The sequence below is a fragment of the Pithys albifrons genome, chromosome 14 (genome assembly GCF_047495875.1).
Source record: "Pithys albifrons albifrons isolate INPA30051 chromosome 14, PitAlb_v1, whole genome shotgun sequence".
In the NCBI taxonomy this organism is placed as follows: domain Eukaryota; kingdom Metazoa; phylum Chordata; class Aves; order Passeriformes; family Thamnophilidae; genus Pithys; species Pithys albifrons.
Window position 1 is genome coordinate 1,655,343 of NC_092471.1, and position 17,817 is coordinate 1,673,159.

The 17,817-nt window shown below is 53.9% G+C and overlaps 1 protein-coding gene across 1 annotated transcript; it reads left to right on the forward strand.

Moving 5' to 3' along the window:
- The first annotated feature begins 4,383 nt into the window (after window positions 1–4,383).
- GPR174 (G protein-coupled receptor 174) lies at window positions 4,384–12,388 on the forward strand. The gene is made up of 3 exons (XM_071569724.1): window positions 4,384–4,667; window positions 6,076–6,141; window positions 9,711–12,388. The coding sequence occupies exon 3, from the start codon at window positions 10,079–10,081 to the stop codon at window positions 11,054–11,056; it is 978 nt and encodes a 325-aa protein (XP_071425825.1). The 5' UTR covers window positions 4,384–4,667; window positions 6,076–6,141; window positions 9,711–10,078; the 3' UTR covers window positions 11,057–12,388.
- Window positions 12,389–17,817: the final 5,429 nt, after the last annotated feature.

Consider the following 17,817-nt stretch of genomic DNA (forward strand, 5'->3'; position numbering starts at 1 on the left):
TCCTCTCACCAAAATTATAAATAACAAAAGGACATGTTTTCCTTGTTTGCCTGGGGGGGAGAAAAGGTTTTCAGGACTGGAAAATTGCTGTTTCAGATGTCCCAAGCCAGCAGTGTGTGGAGGCAAAACAGGAAATCCAGGAAAACCTCAGGGGTGGCAGGGCTGGCTCTGGGCACAGACAGGGCAAGTCCCAGCACCTGCACCTGCACCAGGAGTGGGGGTGTTCCTGGGGGTGTCTTTTGGGAATGGTGCATCCCTGAGCAGCTGGGCTGCACAGCCAGGGAGCCCTCGATGCCCACAGACAGGTATTTGTAAGTCCTGCTGACCCCCAGATGTCCTGTATTGGGACTGGCAGCACCAGCCCCAGGGCTCCCAGCAGCTCCAGCTCCCACTGGGACTTTGCCAGCTTGTTTCACATGGCTTTGCTGACATTTCTGCACTGTGGCCTCCCCCTCCCAAGGAGAAAGCAGGAAAGAGAAAGCAAACCAAGAACTCTCACTGATCTGTCACGTGGGAACTCTACAGCAAACCTTTCCTGGGGCTGCAGGAAATACAGAAGGAAAATCCCTTGCTAGGACAGATACACTGGAGAGCAAGAATTTTGCTGGGTTTGATGCAAACCAGTCCCTGAAGAAATGTCCTTTTCCAGTACAAACTGGTGCTTCCTGCCCTTCTGAGGCCACAAGAGACCTGCCAGCCTCCTGTTTTAACAGCCACAGAGTCATCATGGAACAGTCTGTGTTGGGAAGGACCTTAAAGCTCATCCCTTTCCACTCCCTGCCATGGGCAGGGACACCTCCCACCAGCCCAGGTTACTCCAAGCCCTGTCCAGCCTGGCCTGGGACACTTCCAGGGATGGGGCAGCCACAGCTGCTCTGGGCACCTGTGCCAGGGCCTGCCCACCCTCCCAGGGAAGAGTTTCTTCCCAGTATCCCATCTAACCACACACTTACATATCCCTAAAGTTCTGTAGTACTTGGGAGCATCCCAGAAGACATCCCTGTGCCTGACACTTTCCAGGGCCCCACGGGGAAGGAGGGAAGTTGGTTTTCTCTCTGCTATAAATACCTTTATCCTCCCTCCATGACCACAGACTTCCAGTCCAGCCCCAAAGCGATTTTGCCTCTGGAAAACCACTCAGCCCCAGCAGAGCTCACAGCACTGAGCCAGCTCTGAGTGAGCCTCACACTCCCCTATTTGCCTCACACTCCCCTGATTTTTGGCACCCCTCCTGGCAAGGAGCAGCCTCTCCACCCACCCACCCACCTTGTGCCGGAGAGGGGGAGCTGCTGTGCCTGGCAAAGGAACAAACACCAACACAAACCTCGATCCTGAGCATAACCCGAATACACAGAGAGCAAATGCTGCTGCTGCAAGCCCAGCTGAGCCAGGGAGCTGCTTTCCAAGCCAGGCTGCAGTTTTCCAGACAGCCATGATTTCATCAGACCCCAATTCCATTTTTGTGATCTGTGGGCTCAGCCAGCACCACCCTGCACAGCCCAAGCCACAGGGTGTGGTGGGACAGCACCCTCTGAGAGCCCCAGGGGTGCCCATCCGGCCCTCCTGAGCTGCAGGGTCCTGTTGAGAGCACAAGGGAGAGGATTTGGGAATTCTGCTGGATGCCACAGCCACTTGCAGCACTGAGAGGGGGCCCAGCACCACAAGGAACAGCCAAAACCTCAGCCCTGCCCCAGCCAGGAGGTCCCTTCCAGCAGGCACTGCCAAGCCTCACTCTGTCCTGCTTCTTCTACAGGGATTTTTGGTTTTTAAAGAAAACTTCCCTGCTTTAGGCAGACAGGGCAGGAAAATCCCAAGGATTTTAGCCCCAGCCCAGTGCTGGAGCCATGGCTGCATCCCTGGCTCTGCATCCCCCTTCCCAGACACACTCCTGCCAGAGTGTGCCCCTCCCCTGGGACACCACCAGCCATGTGGAGAGCAGACAGGCAACCTATGCCCAGGAATTACTTTTATTAAAGTCTCTCTGCAGATCAGAAAGGCCTTGGTTGCTTCTCCCTCAGGAACTCCTACAAGATCATGAAGCACAAGCTCAGCTTTCCAATTCTCGTAAGACAAAAATGAAAGATAAAAATAAATAATAGGACAAAAATACAAATATTAGGTAAAATTTTATCTTATATTGTAAAATAATTGCTTTGACTTGGTGCCTGTCTCCAAGAGCTCCTGATTTTTGGTGGCCTCAAGTATGGCAGGATTGGGGAGGGTCCAGCCAGTGGTGCCACTGTGTGCCCATGGACAGCACAGCCCAGACTGGCACTTGGCTGCCACTAAAGTTCCTGGAGTGCTGGGAGATGGGATGGGTGCTGGGGGTGATGCACACAGAGCATGGCACCAGCAAAACAGGATATGGTTGTGCTCTGAAAGGTGCTTTGGTAACCAAGTCCCTCAGTGCAGCACATCCACTCCCTGCCTGAGCCCAGGCTCTGCTTTCCCAGGAACAGGCTGAGATTCCTGTGGCAATGGAGTGGGGTGGAGCACCCACCCCGTGTTGGAGTGGGCACAGCAGAGGAGCCCATCCATCCCCAAGCCCAGGGGCTGCCCAGCCAGGGGGGTTGGTACTTCTGCTGTTCCTGGGACTGGCCTCAGTGTTACTGCTTATTACAGTCCCTTCCAGCCACCCCCCTTGGCCCCATGGGAGGCAGCAGTGCCAGGGGGTGCCAGGGGCACACAGGGGCAGGGGGCAGAGCCTGGGGACAACCAGGCATTATATCACATCGTTTGGGGATGAAGGAGAGAAAGTAAAAGGTTTTTCTTTAATCACTGCAGTGAAAACCCCTCACAAAGTGTGAGAGCAGCAGGGGCAGCTGCTGGGAGGGGCTGGGAAAGCTCCACATCCCAGATCCTGCTGAAATTAGGGAAACATCCCAGGACTGATGTGACCTGATGGGGTTGCATCTTCCACTGAAGGTTCAGAGTTCATCCCAGAACACAACAGGGGCAAACCCCATTTCATCACTAACCCCCAAACCCCCAGTGCTGCGGATCCAAAAGCATGAGAGAAACCCAGCCCTGCCCCAAGGGGACAGCTCTGCAGCAAAGATCCCACAGTGCTGACGGCTCTGGCTCCCACACAACAGGCATTAAGGCACATCAAGTCAGCAGCAGCCTCAAAATAAATAAGGTAGGAAGCTTTAACCAGCAGGAGCATCAGCTGCTGGAACAGGCCCATGGCTGCATTTCTGGGAGATGTGAGCCCAGGGAGGAGCTGTGCCACCACAGGGGTGACAGTCCCAGTGCCCTGCAAGGCTGTGAGAGCCCACAGTGTGCCCAAGAGGTGGATTTCCTATAAACCACAATAAAGAGGAGCACATAGAGCTCCAACCCCCTGCTGTAAACAGGAATTGTGATCAGAGTAAATCAATAATGCTTTAAAGCAGTAGGTGGCACTGAGACCCTGGTACCTGCTGCAGGTGTGTCATGCTGGGGTGGGGACACCTCACTACCTGTGTGACCCTTTGAAGAGCTGAAACCCCTCCCCAAATCGTGCTGCAAAAAATATGTCCTGTTCTGCTGAGCAGACCTGTAAGAAAAATGAATAAATGCAAATTACAAAGTTGCAAATCACTTCAGGTTGAATTGCTATGGAGATGGTTAAAAAAAGGTCACTTTTTCAAATTAACCAATTGAATCGAGAATCATCGATCAATTTAATCTTGAAAAATGTTAATTTGAATGTTTCTCGAGCTGGAGTCCCCAGCTGGGAGAGCAGGAAAAGTGCAGCTTTTGGAATCGAAAGCAGAGCCAGCGCTGCCCTCTGCCGATGGGCACGGCGGTGGGTGAGGAACGCGGGACGGGCGGCATCACCCGTGGCACGTTTGGGAAGGAGCCCTCGGCTCTCCCCCGGGTTGCTCCAGGGGATCTGTGGAAACCCACTGAATGAGAAAATAATGACCGTGGAGAACCCACCGCTCTTGGAGGAGCCCAAAATGCCCACGATGAGCGTCAGGGGGACACCCCAAAGCACCGGGACCCAGAGGAGAGCGAGGGGGAGAGCGAGGGAACGGGCAGGGAAGGGATGGATGAAGCATCTCAGCCCTGGGCGCTTCCCTGTGCCAGCGGGACCCACCCGGGAGCCGGCCCTGCTCCACCAGGGGGTGGCCCCGCACCCGACAGTCCCCCGGACCCCCCAGACCATCGGCGCCCGCACAGAGGGAGGAGAAAAGCACGAAAACAGCAAAGGCAGGAGGGGCGGCGAGCCCGGCCCCGGGCAGGGGGAGCGCCCCTAAAGGAGGAGGAGCGCCCCAAGAGCAGGGGGGACACCCCAAAAGGAGGAGGAGAGCCCCAAAATAAGAGGGAGCGCCCCAAAAGCGGGGGGAGCGCCCCAAAAGGAGGGGGATCCCCAAAAGGAGGGGGACAGTCCAAAAGCAGAGGGAGCGCCCCAAAAGGAAGGGGACAGTCCAAAACGGGGGGAGCGCCCCAAAGGCAGAGGGAGCGCCCCACAAGGAGCGGGAGCGCCCCAAAGGCAGAGGGAGCACCCCAAAGGCAGAGGGAGCGCCCCAAAGGCAGCCCCCCCGGCCGCTCCTCCTCGCGGGCGCGGCCGCGACTCCGCCACTTGCACTTTTGCTTTGCACGTCGAGGGAGGGACCCGCTGCGGGACCTGCCAGCAGCACCCACGGGCCACCCCGGAGCAGCCCGGCAGGACAGCAAAGGTAGGGCTGAGCCCGCTATTCCCCTTCACTCTGGGTCCGGCCGTCGGGGTTAAACTCGGCTTGTTTTCCGTAATTGCCACGCACTCGGTGCCGCTTCCCGAGGGGACGGGACACGCCGGGGACAGGCAGGGGCCCTGCGGGTCTCCCGCTGTCCCAGGGGGAAAATGGGGACACCCAGAAAGGCCAGGGGTGGGCAGGGAGCTCAGCACCCCCGGCTGGGAAGGACGAGCTCCTTCCCTCCTTTCGGATGCTCCGAGGGGTGTCCGAGGGAGAGGAAGGGCAACACCAGCCAGGCCTGAAGAATCAGGATGTATTTTCTGCTATCACTGTGGGAGCATCAAGAAGCTGAATTTAAGGATTAGCATCAAATCCAGAGATTCTCAGGCTCTGCAAAGCCACAGCTGCCCGTGCTGGGACTGGCCCGTAGGTGACCCCCGAGGCCACCCAGCTCCACACACGGGGAGAACCAGCCCAGGTCACTCCCTGCTCCGGCTTTTCCTGGCGTTTGTCTCCCTCTCTTTGTCCCGCGGATTTCCCCAAGCGGTCTGTTCCTCACAAGAGGAACCACTTGGATTTTCCAGGGCCATTTTCCACTAAATGCCAAGAGTCAGGGAAGGGGGAGGCAGGACTGGCACAGCCCAGGGCATGGCTGTGGTCCCTGGGGGACGTGTGCTGGTGGTCTGGGGGGAAAATCCCAGTTTTGGTGCTCCTTGCCATGAACATCTCCCAGGAATGTCGGGGTGCCAGGGAGGGAGAGGAGCAGTGGGGGATTAGGATAACACACAGCACGGCTGCTCCGGGTTATTTCCCTTCTTAACCAGGATAAATATTAACAAAGGAGGACAAGAGCTTTTGCAAGGGATTAAAAGGCAAAAGCAGAGTATTTCCTATGGCATGAAAGCAGAGCATTTCATAGACTATGCTGAGTTGGAAGGGGCCCACGAGGATCACCGAGTCCAACCCCTGGCCCTACACAGTACACCCCATCAATCCCACCCTGTTTTCCTGCTTATTCTTGGAATTTAGTTAGCATAGCAAAGGGCAACATTGCCCCTCTGGAAGAAGATACAAACCTCAAATATCTACTAAGAAGCTGCTCCAAAGCAGAGAAGTTTTTATCTTCCCCTGATGTGAATTGAAATAACTGAAAAGCAAACTTATGTAATTAATTAATACCCACTAGCTACTAATAGTTATCTCTGCCAAAAGAGGACAGCAGCACTTTGGGTGAGCTGGAGAACAAATGGGCCCTGGGAGAAGCCCAGCAGAGGACACAGTGTCCCCACACCCCCAGAGAACCCCTGTGGAGGGGCAGAACCACCCTCACACCGCCTCCACCTGCACAGCCTCAGCAGGAAACTCATTTTCCATTTGATGTTACCCTGTGCATGCTCTGCTTTTATTTTAGATTGTAGAGAAAGAAGAGAAGAAACAGAAGAGGAGAGGTGCCAGGCAGCAAAGCTCCCCAGAAAGGGTAAGTCAGCAGGGACCCCAGGGTGGTGCTGCTGTGCCTGTGTCACCCCTGGCACAGGCTTTGCCTGTTCTCTAAGTACAGCCCCACACCCACATGGGGTGGGTTTGCACCCACAGCTCACCTGTGCCAGCAGCAGGAACGGTGCCTGGGGGCAGGATCCATCCAGGCTGACCCCCTGCCCTGCTCTGGGAAGGAGCAGGAGGTGTGGGCAGCACCCCAGCTCCTGGGGGACTGAGCCCTGAGAGGGTTCCAGGCACGGAGCTGCAGCAGGGCCAGCACCACAGGTTGTGCCTGGCCATGAAGTGCCCTCCCCGAGGCTGGTAGGAAAGCCTGTCCCTGACTCAGCTGGGTTTGAGAGGGGATGTGGCTATTCCTGAGGTAAAACCTCCGGGATTTGCTAACGAGGCTCTGGCTTGACCCAGAACTTTGAAGCACCCTCAGATGAGGAGCCTGAGCACTGCTGGGGGTGAGTTGTGATGAGGGCAGGGGGCAGAGCCCATGGCTGTCACCACGGTGAGTGACTGCTGGCACCCCCCAGCTGCTGGGGGGCATGTGTGGAACATGGGAACTGCCCTTCAGCATGTGGGAACGGCCCTTCAGCACATGGGAACGGCCCTTCAGCATGTGGGAACGGCCCTTCAGCATGTGGGAACTGCCCTTCAGCACATGGGAACTGCCCTTCAGCACATGGGAACTGCCCTTCAGCACATGGGAACAGCCCTTCAGCATGTGGGAACTGCCCTTCAGCACATGGGAACTGCCCTTCAGCACATGGGAACTGCCCTTCAGCATGTGGGAACTGCCCTTCAGCACATGGGAACGGCCCTTCAGCATGTGGGAAGTGCCTTACACGGGACAGGTCCAGCTGTAACAAGCCCTGGCTAGTCTGGCTCCATCCCTTCCCTGCTGCCCCTGCCTCATTCAGCACAAAGTCCTCCCCAGTGACCCAGCGTGGCTGACTGGGGTTCTCCTTGGCAAAATCAGGAGGAGAAGCCTCTCAGGGGAAGAAGGGGGCTGTGCCTGGGGAGAGCCTCTCTCCCACCCCCTGTGCTGAGGGGAAGTGAGCACAGAGCATACGAAACAAAATTTCCTCTTTCTGGAGCTTTTTTTAGTATCCTGCTGGTTTTTACACGCACAGGGGGCTCAGCTTGGTGGTGTTGCTGTTTGGGGTTTCCAGAGCAGCGTTTCTCATATTGCTGAGTTCTTGTGCCTCTCTCCCCAAGCTCCAGGGCTGTTCATGGGTGCTCTGGGTGAGCACCAAGGGTGCTCCCCACCTTTAGCTGGGCCTTCTGGGACCCCTCATGGCACAGGAGAGGCAGAGGGTGCCGGGGCCAGGCTGGAGGGAGCAGGGGAGGGAGTTGCAGGCAGGTTGCTGTGCAGTGGGGATGGGAAGTGCAGGAGCTGGGGGGCAGCAGGACAAACAGGAGTGTGAGTGTGTGTGAGCAGTGGGCTGTGGGCAGGCAGGGGCTGGGGCTGCACCTTCACCTTCCCCCTGTGTGTCTCATGGCCCAGAGCTGGAGTTAAGGTGGGTTAACTCACCTGGGAATGCACCTTCACCTTCCCCCCGTGTGTCTCATGGCCCAGAGCTGGAGTTAAGGTGGGTTAACCCACCTGGGAATGCAGCCAGAGGAAAAGGAGAGTGAGTGAGTCTCCCTGAGTGGGTGACAGCAGCCCCTGCCAAGGTGAGGCAGGACAGACACGCTAGTTTAAAGTTTAATAATAATCACTTAGGCAGGCTTGGATGATGTGGGTTTAGGGCTTTATCTTGCCCTAGACTGCCCATGGATGCTGCCCAGCCAGGAGCAGCAATGCCAGGAGCTGGGCACACCTGCAGGAGCAGGACACCTGCATGGGCAGGGACAGATGGCTCTGCAGGCACCTGAGCTCCTGTTGCTGCTGCTTCAGAGCAAAGGTCAGGCAAGAAGTTCACAGAGTCACAGAACCATGGAATGGTTTGGCTTGGAAGGGTCCTTAAAGACCATCTCATTCCACCCTCCTGCCACAGGGAGGGACACCTTCCTTAAAGCCCCATCCAGCCTGGCCTTGGGCACTTCCAGGGATGTGCCAGTCAGGCTCTGCCCAATGGAAATGAAGGCTCTCAGCCCAAGTTACCCACCACTGATGGGTGAAACATGAGGGGTTTTAGGTGAGCACCAGTGAATTTTCATCTCTTGTGTTATGAAGAGATAACTCACATTTCCAGTCAGTTGTGCCATGGAAGATGGAAGGAGAATTGCTAAAGGAATCAGAAGGTCTTTGAGCAGAAGGCTGATTTCTCTGTGGTTTATTAATCATTGCTCCTGGAGTTTCATGGGATTATTTCATGAGCCATTTTGCTCCACTGGTTATGTCAGATGCTGGATCCCTGGAAGGAGGGCAGATATCTGTCTCCTTGGGCTCATCACCCAGTGGTGATGAAAAGGGAGGAGAAACTACACATGGAGACACAAAAAGGCTGCACCCTCCAACTGTTTCCTTTTGTACAACATTTTCTGTTTCCACCCGAAGCTGCTGCGAAGTTTCGGTGCCATCACACCAAGCTGAACATCAGCATCATAACAAGTGTTCACATTTTAATGCCTCTGCCTCAAAGCACAGGAAAAACCAGCCCAGACTGCAGCAGGGTGTCATTGTACCTTTCCAATTAAAAAAAAATTTAAAACCTTTAAAATTAAATAAATGTGTTGGTACCTCCAAACTTTTCCCCCTTGGATCTGCAGGTTAAATCTTCATGTGGAAGCCAAAGGCAGAGATATGAATTTCCCCCAGATTTATCAGGCCTGGTGTGGTTTTCGTGTCTGACACATTCAGATAACATCAACTCTTTACTGTGCAAACATTTTAAATGAAGTCCACCTACAGACCCCTTGGTGCTGGTGTCTGGTATTTCCAACAGCCCCAGCACTCAGGGTGGGTGAGGGAAGGCTTAGAAAAAGCAGCTGTGAGGAAGTAAAATTTAATATACTGCAGGTAGTTGTGCAGCAGAAGGTGCTTATTAAGTGGCCAGTTGCCCCTGCTTGCAGCAAGGATGGTTCATGTTCCATTATGAAGAGAAATGAAAGAGCTGCCCCTGGTTTGGTGAAAGCCACCGAGCTGTGACTTCCCCTCCGTGACGCAGCAGTGGCGGCTGCTCCGCTGGGAAAGGTTTGTGTGGCACATGGTGTGTTGCACAGGGAGATCTCCCTCTGTCACCAGCCATGGGAGGGTGGGAACCTTCTGAAGGGCTCTCCCGGGATGAGCAGGGGAGTACAAGGTGGGATTATCCCAGCCAGGCCTGGGGAGGGAGCGGGCTCAGCACTCACCGGAGCATCTCGGCACAGACCACGTGCCCAGGCACAGGAACACCAACACAACCTGGGTTGTAGCAGCAATCAGACACTTTTTCTCTTTACTTGGTGGTTTTGCACCTCCACTGGACAGGCATGGTGCTTGCTGGGCAGGAGGAGAGCTGACCACCTCCAAACCACAAAGGTTTCTGCTGGACAGAGGTTCCCACAGCTCTGTCCAGCTCTGCTCTGTTTGACCTCTGTCTCCCCGCAATGCTCTGACTGCACCTTTCTCTCTTCCAGCTGTGGGACCACATCCGTTGTCGAACTCCTGTGTTAAGAGGCTGAAATGCCCCCCAAAAGGTGACAGAGGCACAGCCCCAGTGAGGACCTTTCCCCCTGGGCACAGGGCGATGCTCTTGCCGGCGTGGATGCCCTCCCTGCCCACCCTGCAGGAGAGCCCAGCACAGGCTGGCACCGTCCAAGAGAGAGCATGAGCACAGCACATGGGCAGGACTCTAATTAACACCCTGACTGGTGATGAAGCCCCAGTAACGAGGCCTCACCCACGGACTCCAGGGCTGAAACCCTTCCTGTAATCCCTGAGGACAAGGTGGCTGCAGGACAGGCCGAGGGCCATGTTATGATGAGCACAGCCCCGGAGCACAGCCATGACCAACAGCTCCAACTGCTCGGACCCAGACCTCAAGCCCTACTACGCCGTGACGTACGCGGTGATCCTGGTGCCGGGGCTCGTGGCCAACACGCTGGCACTGTGGGTCTTCTACGGCTACATGAAGGAGACTAAGAGGGCCGTGATCTTCATGATCAACTTGGCCATTGCTGATTTGTTGCAGGTTCTGTCCCTGCCCCTGAGGATCTTCTACTACGTGACGGGCACGTGGGAGTTTGGGGGTGGGCTGTGCCTGCTCTGCTTCTACCTGAAGTACGTCAATATGTACGCCAGCATCTTCTTCCTGGTGTGCATCAGCGTGAGGAGGTGCCTGTTCCTCATTCAGCCCTTCCGGGCCGGCGAGTGCCGGCGCGTGTGCGACGTGTCCGTCAGCGTGGCGGGCTGGGCCGTGGTGTGCGTGGCCTGCCTGCCCTTCCCGCTCCTCAGGCTCCACAAGGACAACACCAGCACCTGCTTCGTGGATCTCCCCATCGAGAAACTTGACCTTCCCACCTCCGTCACGCTGATGACCATGGGGGAGTTGGTGGGGTTCGTGATGCCCCTGCTCATCATCCTCTACTGCTCCTGGAAGACCATCCTGTCACTGAAAGAAAAGAACTCTGCCTCGCACGACCTGGGAGAGAAGAAAAAGGCTTTGAAGATGATTCTCACCTGCGCCCTGGTGTTCCTGATCTGCTTTGCCCCCTACCACATCAGCTTCCCGCTGGACTTCTTCGTGAAGACGGGGCGGATCCGGGGTGGGTGCGTGCAGAGGGTGATCTCGGTGTTCCACGCCGTGGCCCTTTGCCTCGCCAGCCTCAACTCCTGCGTCGACCCCGTCATCTACTACTTCACCACGGACGAGTTCAGGAGACGCCTGTCCAGGCAGGATTTGCACGACAGCCTCCAGCTGCAGCACCTCAGCTACAGCAGGAAACACTCCCGGGACGTGCTCGTGGAGGACACCACGGAATAGCAGCACTGCCCTGGCCCAGGGTGGTGCCAGCACTTCAGATAGTCACTGTGTTCTGGGCTTTGGCCCATTGTTTTCCCCACAACTCAGACAAACTTCTGCTTTCAGTCAGGGCTGGAAGAAACAAACAGCCCTCCCCTAAAACCCAAACCTGGCCAAAGATGTGCTGATTTAACTCTTCAGTTGCAATTTTCCCCTGAATACAAATCGAGCCAGGAGCAGCTGGCTCTGGCAGCAGGAGGAGGACAGGGACCCGTGGCAGAGGTGATGCTGTCCCCACCTGGTGGCACTGGTGGCACTGCCCAGCCATGTCCTGGTCATGCACTTCAGCAAGAGGCAGCAAAGATTTTGGGCTCTTGCTGTGCAGAAAGAATTTGATCCTAAAAATTACTGGATGACACAGTATTAGATATTTCTGAAGCACAAGACAATCCAGCAGGGACTAACTCGTGCCAAGACCCTCCAGCCACTGCCCCCAGAGTGAGGAGCAACAAGTGGCTGAGAAGGACTTGCCATTTAAATAATTAAGGAGACCTCCCCGTTGGGGTGCAGCACATGCCAGAGCCCCAAATCACACAGTCAGTGAAGCTCCCAGACACTATTTTTGGGCCTTCAGTTCCCGTTTCTGGCTGGAAGGTCACGTGGTTTGCAGCCATGTGGTTGCCTTAGATAAGTTTACCCATGGGCTGTGCTTGGAGGGTATTTATTGAGGCTTTCAGGCCCCTTGGCACCAAAACCAGGGCAAATTATTTCCCTTTCACTGATAACTGACCCCCAGCCATCACCTCCACTCTCCATTTACAGCAGCAGGACTAAAACACAGCCAGAGGATCCAAACCTTTCTGCTTTGGAACTCCTGTAAGCAGAGTCAAAATTGGCACCCAAAAGGCAATGAGAGATTTCTAGGAAAGGCTCAAATGTGGATGTGTTTGTAAGAATAATCTCCTCCAAATCAAACCACAGAAGCTTTGGGACTTTGGGATTTCATTTGCACCTTCTTGTAAAATGTATTTTTCTGTGAACATTTGAAATGTCAGTCTGAGTTTTTATTTATGCAAATGTTCTAATTTATAGAAAAGACAAGTATTGTAGGAAAATGATGTGAAGCCCAGAGAGTGTTGGAACACAGATTTTTGTTTTCTTTCTAAAAACTCCTCTAGAAAATAAAACTCCACCACCTCATCCCTACAGGAATCTGAGCCAGTTCTGTACCTGAGTGAAGGCTGAGCAAGCACTGATAATTCAAAACAACCACAAAGCACATTGTAACATTCACAGCGATGAAAAAAATATTTATTTTTCTATTTCCTGTTGTAGATAATAAAAGAATTCTTTTTAAAAGTGTTTTTTGAATGTGATTTGTGGCCCACTCCCCCTCTGCACCACCAACACACACCTCCATGGACCAGCTTGTGGCAGCACCTCCTGAGCACCTGCAGAACATCTCAGATGCTTTTGTAAAATTATTTTAACTTCTTCCTTGCCCTGGAGGGGAAAGCAAAGGAGGGTGGGGGGTTACCAGGACAAGGGAATTCCTGAAGCTGCAGGAATCAAGCCCATCACCCTCGGGAGGGAAAAAGGACCCAAATCCCCAGAGCTACTTTTAGCTCTTGAGGGGAAAAAGATGTTACATAAAGTGGTGTCAGAAGTTCAGAAATTGGTCAGTGAGAGAAACCTCAATAAGCTGATGTTTCCCCCCAGAAAATCCCCTGGGTGCACAGCAGTTACTCAGGTTAGCACTGAACATCTCTCTTTACAGGAAGTTGGCTCCAAGCCAGCAGAAGCTGATATTCCCAGGAAAACCTTTTCTCTGGAAAGATTTTTGATTAATCTGAATAATCTGGTCTGCAGCACAAGACTGGGAATCTAAATAAGAACAGAACACAAAAAATACCCCCAAACATCCCCTTTACTCTGTGTGAGGGATTTCCTCTGGTTGCAGCTCTGCCCCAAGGGGGTTGTTGGTGCTGTGCAGCAAAGACTGAGGGCTCTGCCAGTGACCTGACCAGGCTGAGTCTGGGCTGAAGTGACAAGTGGCTTTTGGACACAGAAATAGGTTTAATTTGTGCTGGGCCAAAGGAGAAGCCACTGGGGCAACAGCACAGACTCAGGGAAGGTCTGGGGGGACGCTGGGGCAGCTTAAGCTGTTCAGAAACAGCATCAGGTGTTTGGGGAAGTCTTATTTGCACGTGAGACAAGATGAGTGAGGATGACAGTGGTGGAAGCAGCTCTGGTGTCTGGGACTCTGCCCATCCCAGCCCTGTTTCCATGGGCTCCCCACCAACAGCTGCAGGAGATTTCATGACCCCTCAGGCTCCACTTTCAGCTTCCTCTGCCACTGACACCACGAGAAGAGGCACGATGGGTGCACTGGGGAGGTTTTTTGCATGTTGAGACTTGAACTGCACTTGCACATGAAGGCTGAAGGAGTGGGAGCACCTCCTGCTTCTCTTCCTCTGCTCCTCCTCACACCTTGGCACAATCAGAGCCCACCAGCCTGCATGGCCAACACCTGAACCCCTCCATTCCTCAAGTCTGGTGGCAGTGAATTCCCTCTTTTAGGTACATGGCATTGCTGGGAAATGCAGTGCTGCTGCTCTGAGCCATCACATGAGGGCACCTTTGTGTCCCTTCCTCTTGCACCTTGAGGGGCTGGTTCCTTTTCCAGCTCCTCTGCACTACTCGTGATGTCTCAGGACCTTTGGCCACCTCCTGTCCCTGGAGGTGGGAGCAGGGCCATGTGCCAATGGCCATGGCAGGCCCTCCAGCACTTCCATCTCCTCTGCCACCACCAGCCACTGCCCAGGAACCATCCACACAACCCAAAATACCTCCTTTCAGCACGAAAAGAGCTGACTTACAGCTCCTCTTACTTAAGCACAATTTCCCCCTCACCCCTTACACATCTTTTTTATCAGCACCAGGTTTTCTTTGCTGTTTTGTCATCTGGTTGCCCCACATCCTGAGCAGCCTCGTTTCTCTGTAACTGTTAGATTTTCCTGCCCAGGTTCAGCTGCAGCAGCAGCAGCAGCAAACTCTGACACATTTCACTGCACTGTTCACTTCCTTTTCCCCTTTGCTGCTGGAGGCTGAAAACGAGCATGGCCCCAGCTCGTTGGGCACAAATGGACTCACAGAGAACCACCCAAGGTGCTGGACACCACCCCAACAGCTCAAACAACCCACAGCCACTGACCCACACACGAGTCCACCCCCACCAGTACAAACCCAAGGAGATAAGATCTTGTCAGAGATGGTTTGAGAAAGACATGACAAAAAATAAGACAGGCAGTGTCTGGTTAAGTGAGATTAGAGGAGCTCCAGCGTTTGGGGTGATAAACTGAGCTCTGTGAATGGGATCTACAGGATCCAGTAGCCAAAAGATCTACTTTGGGAAAAAAAAAAATCAGTTATTTAAAGCCATCAAGAACGAAATAATAGTAATAAAATATAGTAATGTCACTGCCCCTCCCTGCAGTGGGGGAAACCTGAAGCTTCCACTTGATGACCAAAAATCCCTTGGGAAGGAAGGGATGTGGAGGGTGTTTTGGTTCTCTGGGGTGATGATCTCAGTGGTAACTTGGCAATACATAATTCCCTACCTTGGTTTCTCTGCACTTGGTGATTGCAGCTTTTGTCATCTCCTGTCTTTAGCCCTGTTCACTAATTCTCAGTTTTTAAAAAATCACGGAATACGCTGAGCTGGAAGGGACTCATCAGGATCATCCAGTCCAACCCCTGGCCCTGCACAGACACCCCAGCAATCCCACCCTGTCCCTGAGTGTTGTCCAAAGGCTCCTTGAGCTCAGGGGGCTGTGGAAGGCTCACTCAGGGAGCCTCAGCCCCCTGCCTGAAGCTGGAGCAGTTCAGCTTTGCCTCCTCACACCGTGACCAAACCCCCAAACCCGGGGGAGGATGATGCTCTCACACAGCAGCTGTCACAGCCCCTTCCCACCCGCTCACAGCCCAGACAGGAAGGCATTTGTGCTTATCAGGACATCTGTGCTGCTCTCTGAGCTGCTCTCTGCTCTCCCCAGAGCTGCACACAGGTCACAGGCCACCACTGGGGCAGGTGGATCTCTGCAGGAAGCTCCAAAAACACCTCCTGCTCTGCCCAGCTGGCTGAAAGGTCTTCCTTGGCAAAGCTCTGCTGGTGGAGGGGGCTGAGCAGCAGCACCACGTGTGGGTTGAGGAGAGCTTGTCCCCAGGATTGCTGACTCCTGGGGCACTGTCTGCCCCTGAGATCAAGACCCTTGACTGGGGGAAAACAAAGTTTCTGGCCAAGGGCCTTGAGTGTAGGAGGAAACTGTGAGCTCCAGATCTCCCCAGCCTTTAAAATCCCAGAATGGGTTGGGTTGGAAGGGACCTTAAAGCTCATCCCATTCCACCCCTGCCATGGGCAGGGACACCTTCCATAGCCCAGGCTGCTCTAAGCCCTGTCCAGCCTGGCCTGGGACACTCCCAGGGATGGGGCAGCCACAGCTGCTCTGCCCAACCTGTGCCAGGGCCTCTGACACTCTCATTCCAGAATAAAAGCACCTGGTTCCATTCCAGTGAGGAATTAGGTCTGTAGGAAGGAAGCTCCTTTTTCCAGAATCAGGTGTCCACCCATGGGCTTAACCCACAGCACCTTCAATGTCAACAAGGTCCAAAAGGGACCAGCTCAGGAGAGCCCAAACACTTCTGTAAGACACACAAGCACCATCCAGAGTCAGAACAAGGTTTTGGACAGTAAATTCACTCTCACATCTGTTAATGTGGAATTGAGGGTGTCACAGCACAAAAAGAGAGAAAATAGCCTTAAGCAAACAGAACAGTTGAACTATAAGAAATAATTTCCTTAGGAGGTGGAGTTTAGGTGGAGAGCCTCTAATTATTTCAGGACAGGAAAGACACCCACCTGTACTGCCAAGGCAATATCACAAACATAGGCACTTAATGAAGGAATAATTTTAATGAAATAATGTGACTGTAATTATCCATATTGTAATTATTTTGGTTGCAGCCTGGAAGCTTCAATCAGTGCTGGCATTTGGGCTCTGTGCCACAGCTGGCAGCCCAGTCACCCCCACGGGCTGGAATTAGGGCAGGCACAGCAGCTGAAATCCTTCAAAGCCTGTACTCGAGCTCAGCCCTCCCAGGATGGGAATTCAGCCCCAAAGTGGAGGGTTTGGGGCCCACACCCCATTTGTATGGCCCTTCACTGCTCTGCTCTGGTGACACCCCACCTGGAGTGCTGTGTCCAGCTCTGGTGCCCCCAACACAAGCAGGACATGGAACTGATGGAGCAAGTCCAGAAGAGGCCACGAATCACAGAATCACACACTGGTTTGGGTTGGAATGGACCTTGAAGCCCATCCAGTGCCACCCCCTGCCATGGGCAGGGACACCTCCCACCAGCCCAGGGTGCTCCAAGCCCTGTCCAACCTGGCCTTGGACACTCCCAGGGCTGGGGCAGCCACAGCTGCTCTGGGCACCTGTGCCAGGGCCTGCCCACCCTCACAGCCAAGAATTCCTTCCCAGTATCCCATCTAGCCCTGCCCTCTGGCAGTGGGAAGCCATTCCCCCTTCTCCTGCCAATCCATCCCTTGTCCAAAGTCCCTCTCCAGCTTCTCCGTAGCCCCTTCAGGTCCTGGAAGGTGCTGTGGAGTCTCCACACAACTTCCCTTTCCCAGTGTGAGCAGCCCCAGCTCTGCCAGTCCCTTATCAACTCCGTGGCCTCCTCTGAACTCGCTCCAACAGTTCCATGTCCTGCTGAGTTGATAAGGGCACTGGAGCACCTGCCCTGTGGAGGCTCTGAAGTTCTAGTGCAGACCAGCACCTCCTGTAATGGAAGAGTCTGCCACCACCAGCCACCCACACCTCACAGCCACACAAAGCCAGGAGGCTTCTGCAAAGGTCAGTGGCACCTCCTCCGAGTAACAAACCCAAGTGTTCCTAATAATGATCTTTCTCATGTGTCTTTCTGGTTAATGTCCTTAAACTTGCCAAAAAATAAATCACCTGTAATGCTGGAAAAGGAAACATTCAAAGCACTGGATTGTCAGCTTAACATTGCTAAAGGCATTTAAAATTTACCACTAATTGCCCTGTGCACACTGGCAGCTTTGCCAGTAAACACACAGGTAAATAGAGCTCTTCCAGTAAATAAGGTTGCATTTGCATCCCAGCAGTGTCACCACACCCATGTGTGCAGCACAGTTCTACCCAGATATGAAACAGGAGGTTTGCACAGGCTGTAGTTGTATTAAAAAACACTCCTCACTAAATTAAAAACTCAGCAAAGACACTAAACACCAGCTAAAAGAAGTTTGATCACCCCATTTTTAGGTTTAATTTTGGCAAAATACCTGACAAACTCTATGTCATATGAATACACCAACTCTTTACCACTTACACACACTTTACACCCAAGTGTTTGCTGCCTGTGCCATCTGCTGGTGCAAAGGACTCCAGCTCGTGCTCCTCCTGCTTCCCACAGAGCAGCTGAACCCAGGGGCTGCTCAGAGCCAGCCACAGCAGTAGGAGACCCCAGGAATACCTTAACACTGCAGTATTTTGGCTTGGACACTCAGCCCCAGCATAAACTGCTTAGGGCAGATCCCAAGCCCAGCACACACGTGAGACCCAGCCCAGCTCCTCTGCCAGAGCAGGTAAGAACAATCCGTTCCTCTGTGTCCTGGCACCGTGCCTGGAACATCCCATAACATCTCAGGGAACTGACTCCACTGCCTTTGGAAGCTCCACCAGACAAACACGAGAGA

Bases quoted from the DNA above. Each gene is read 5' to 3' on its own strand.
- GPR174 (XM_071569724.1), top strand. From the start codon at position 10,079: ATGACCAACAGCTCCAACTGCTCGGACCCAGACCTCAAGCCCTACTAC.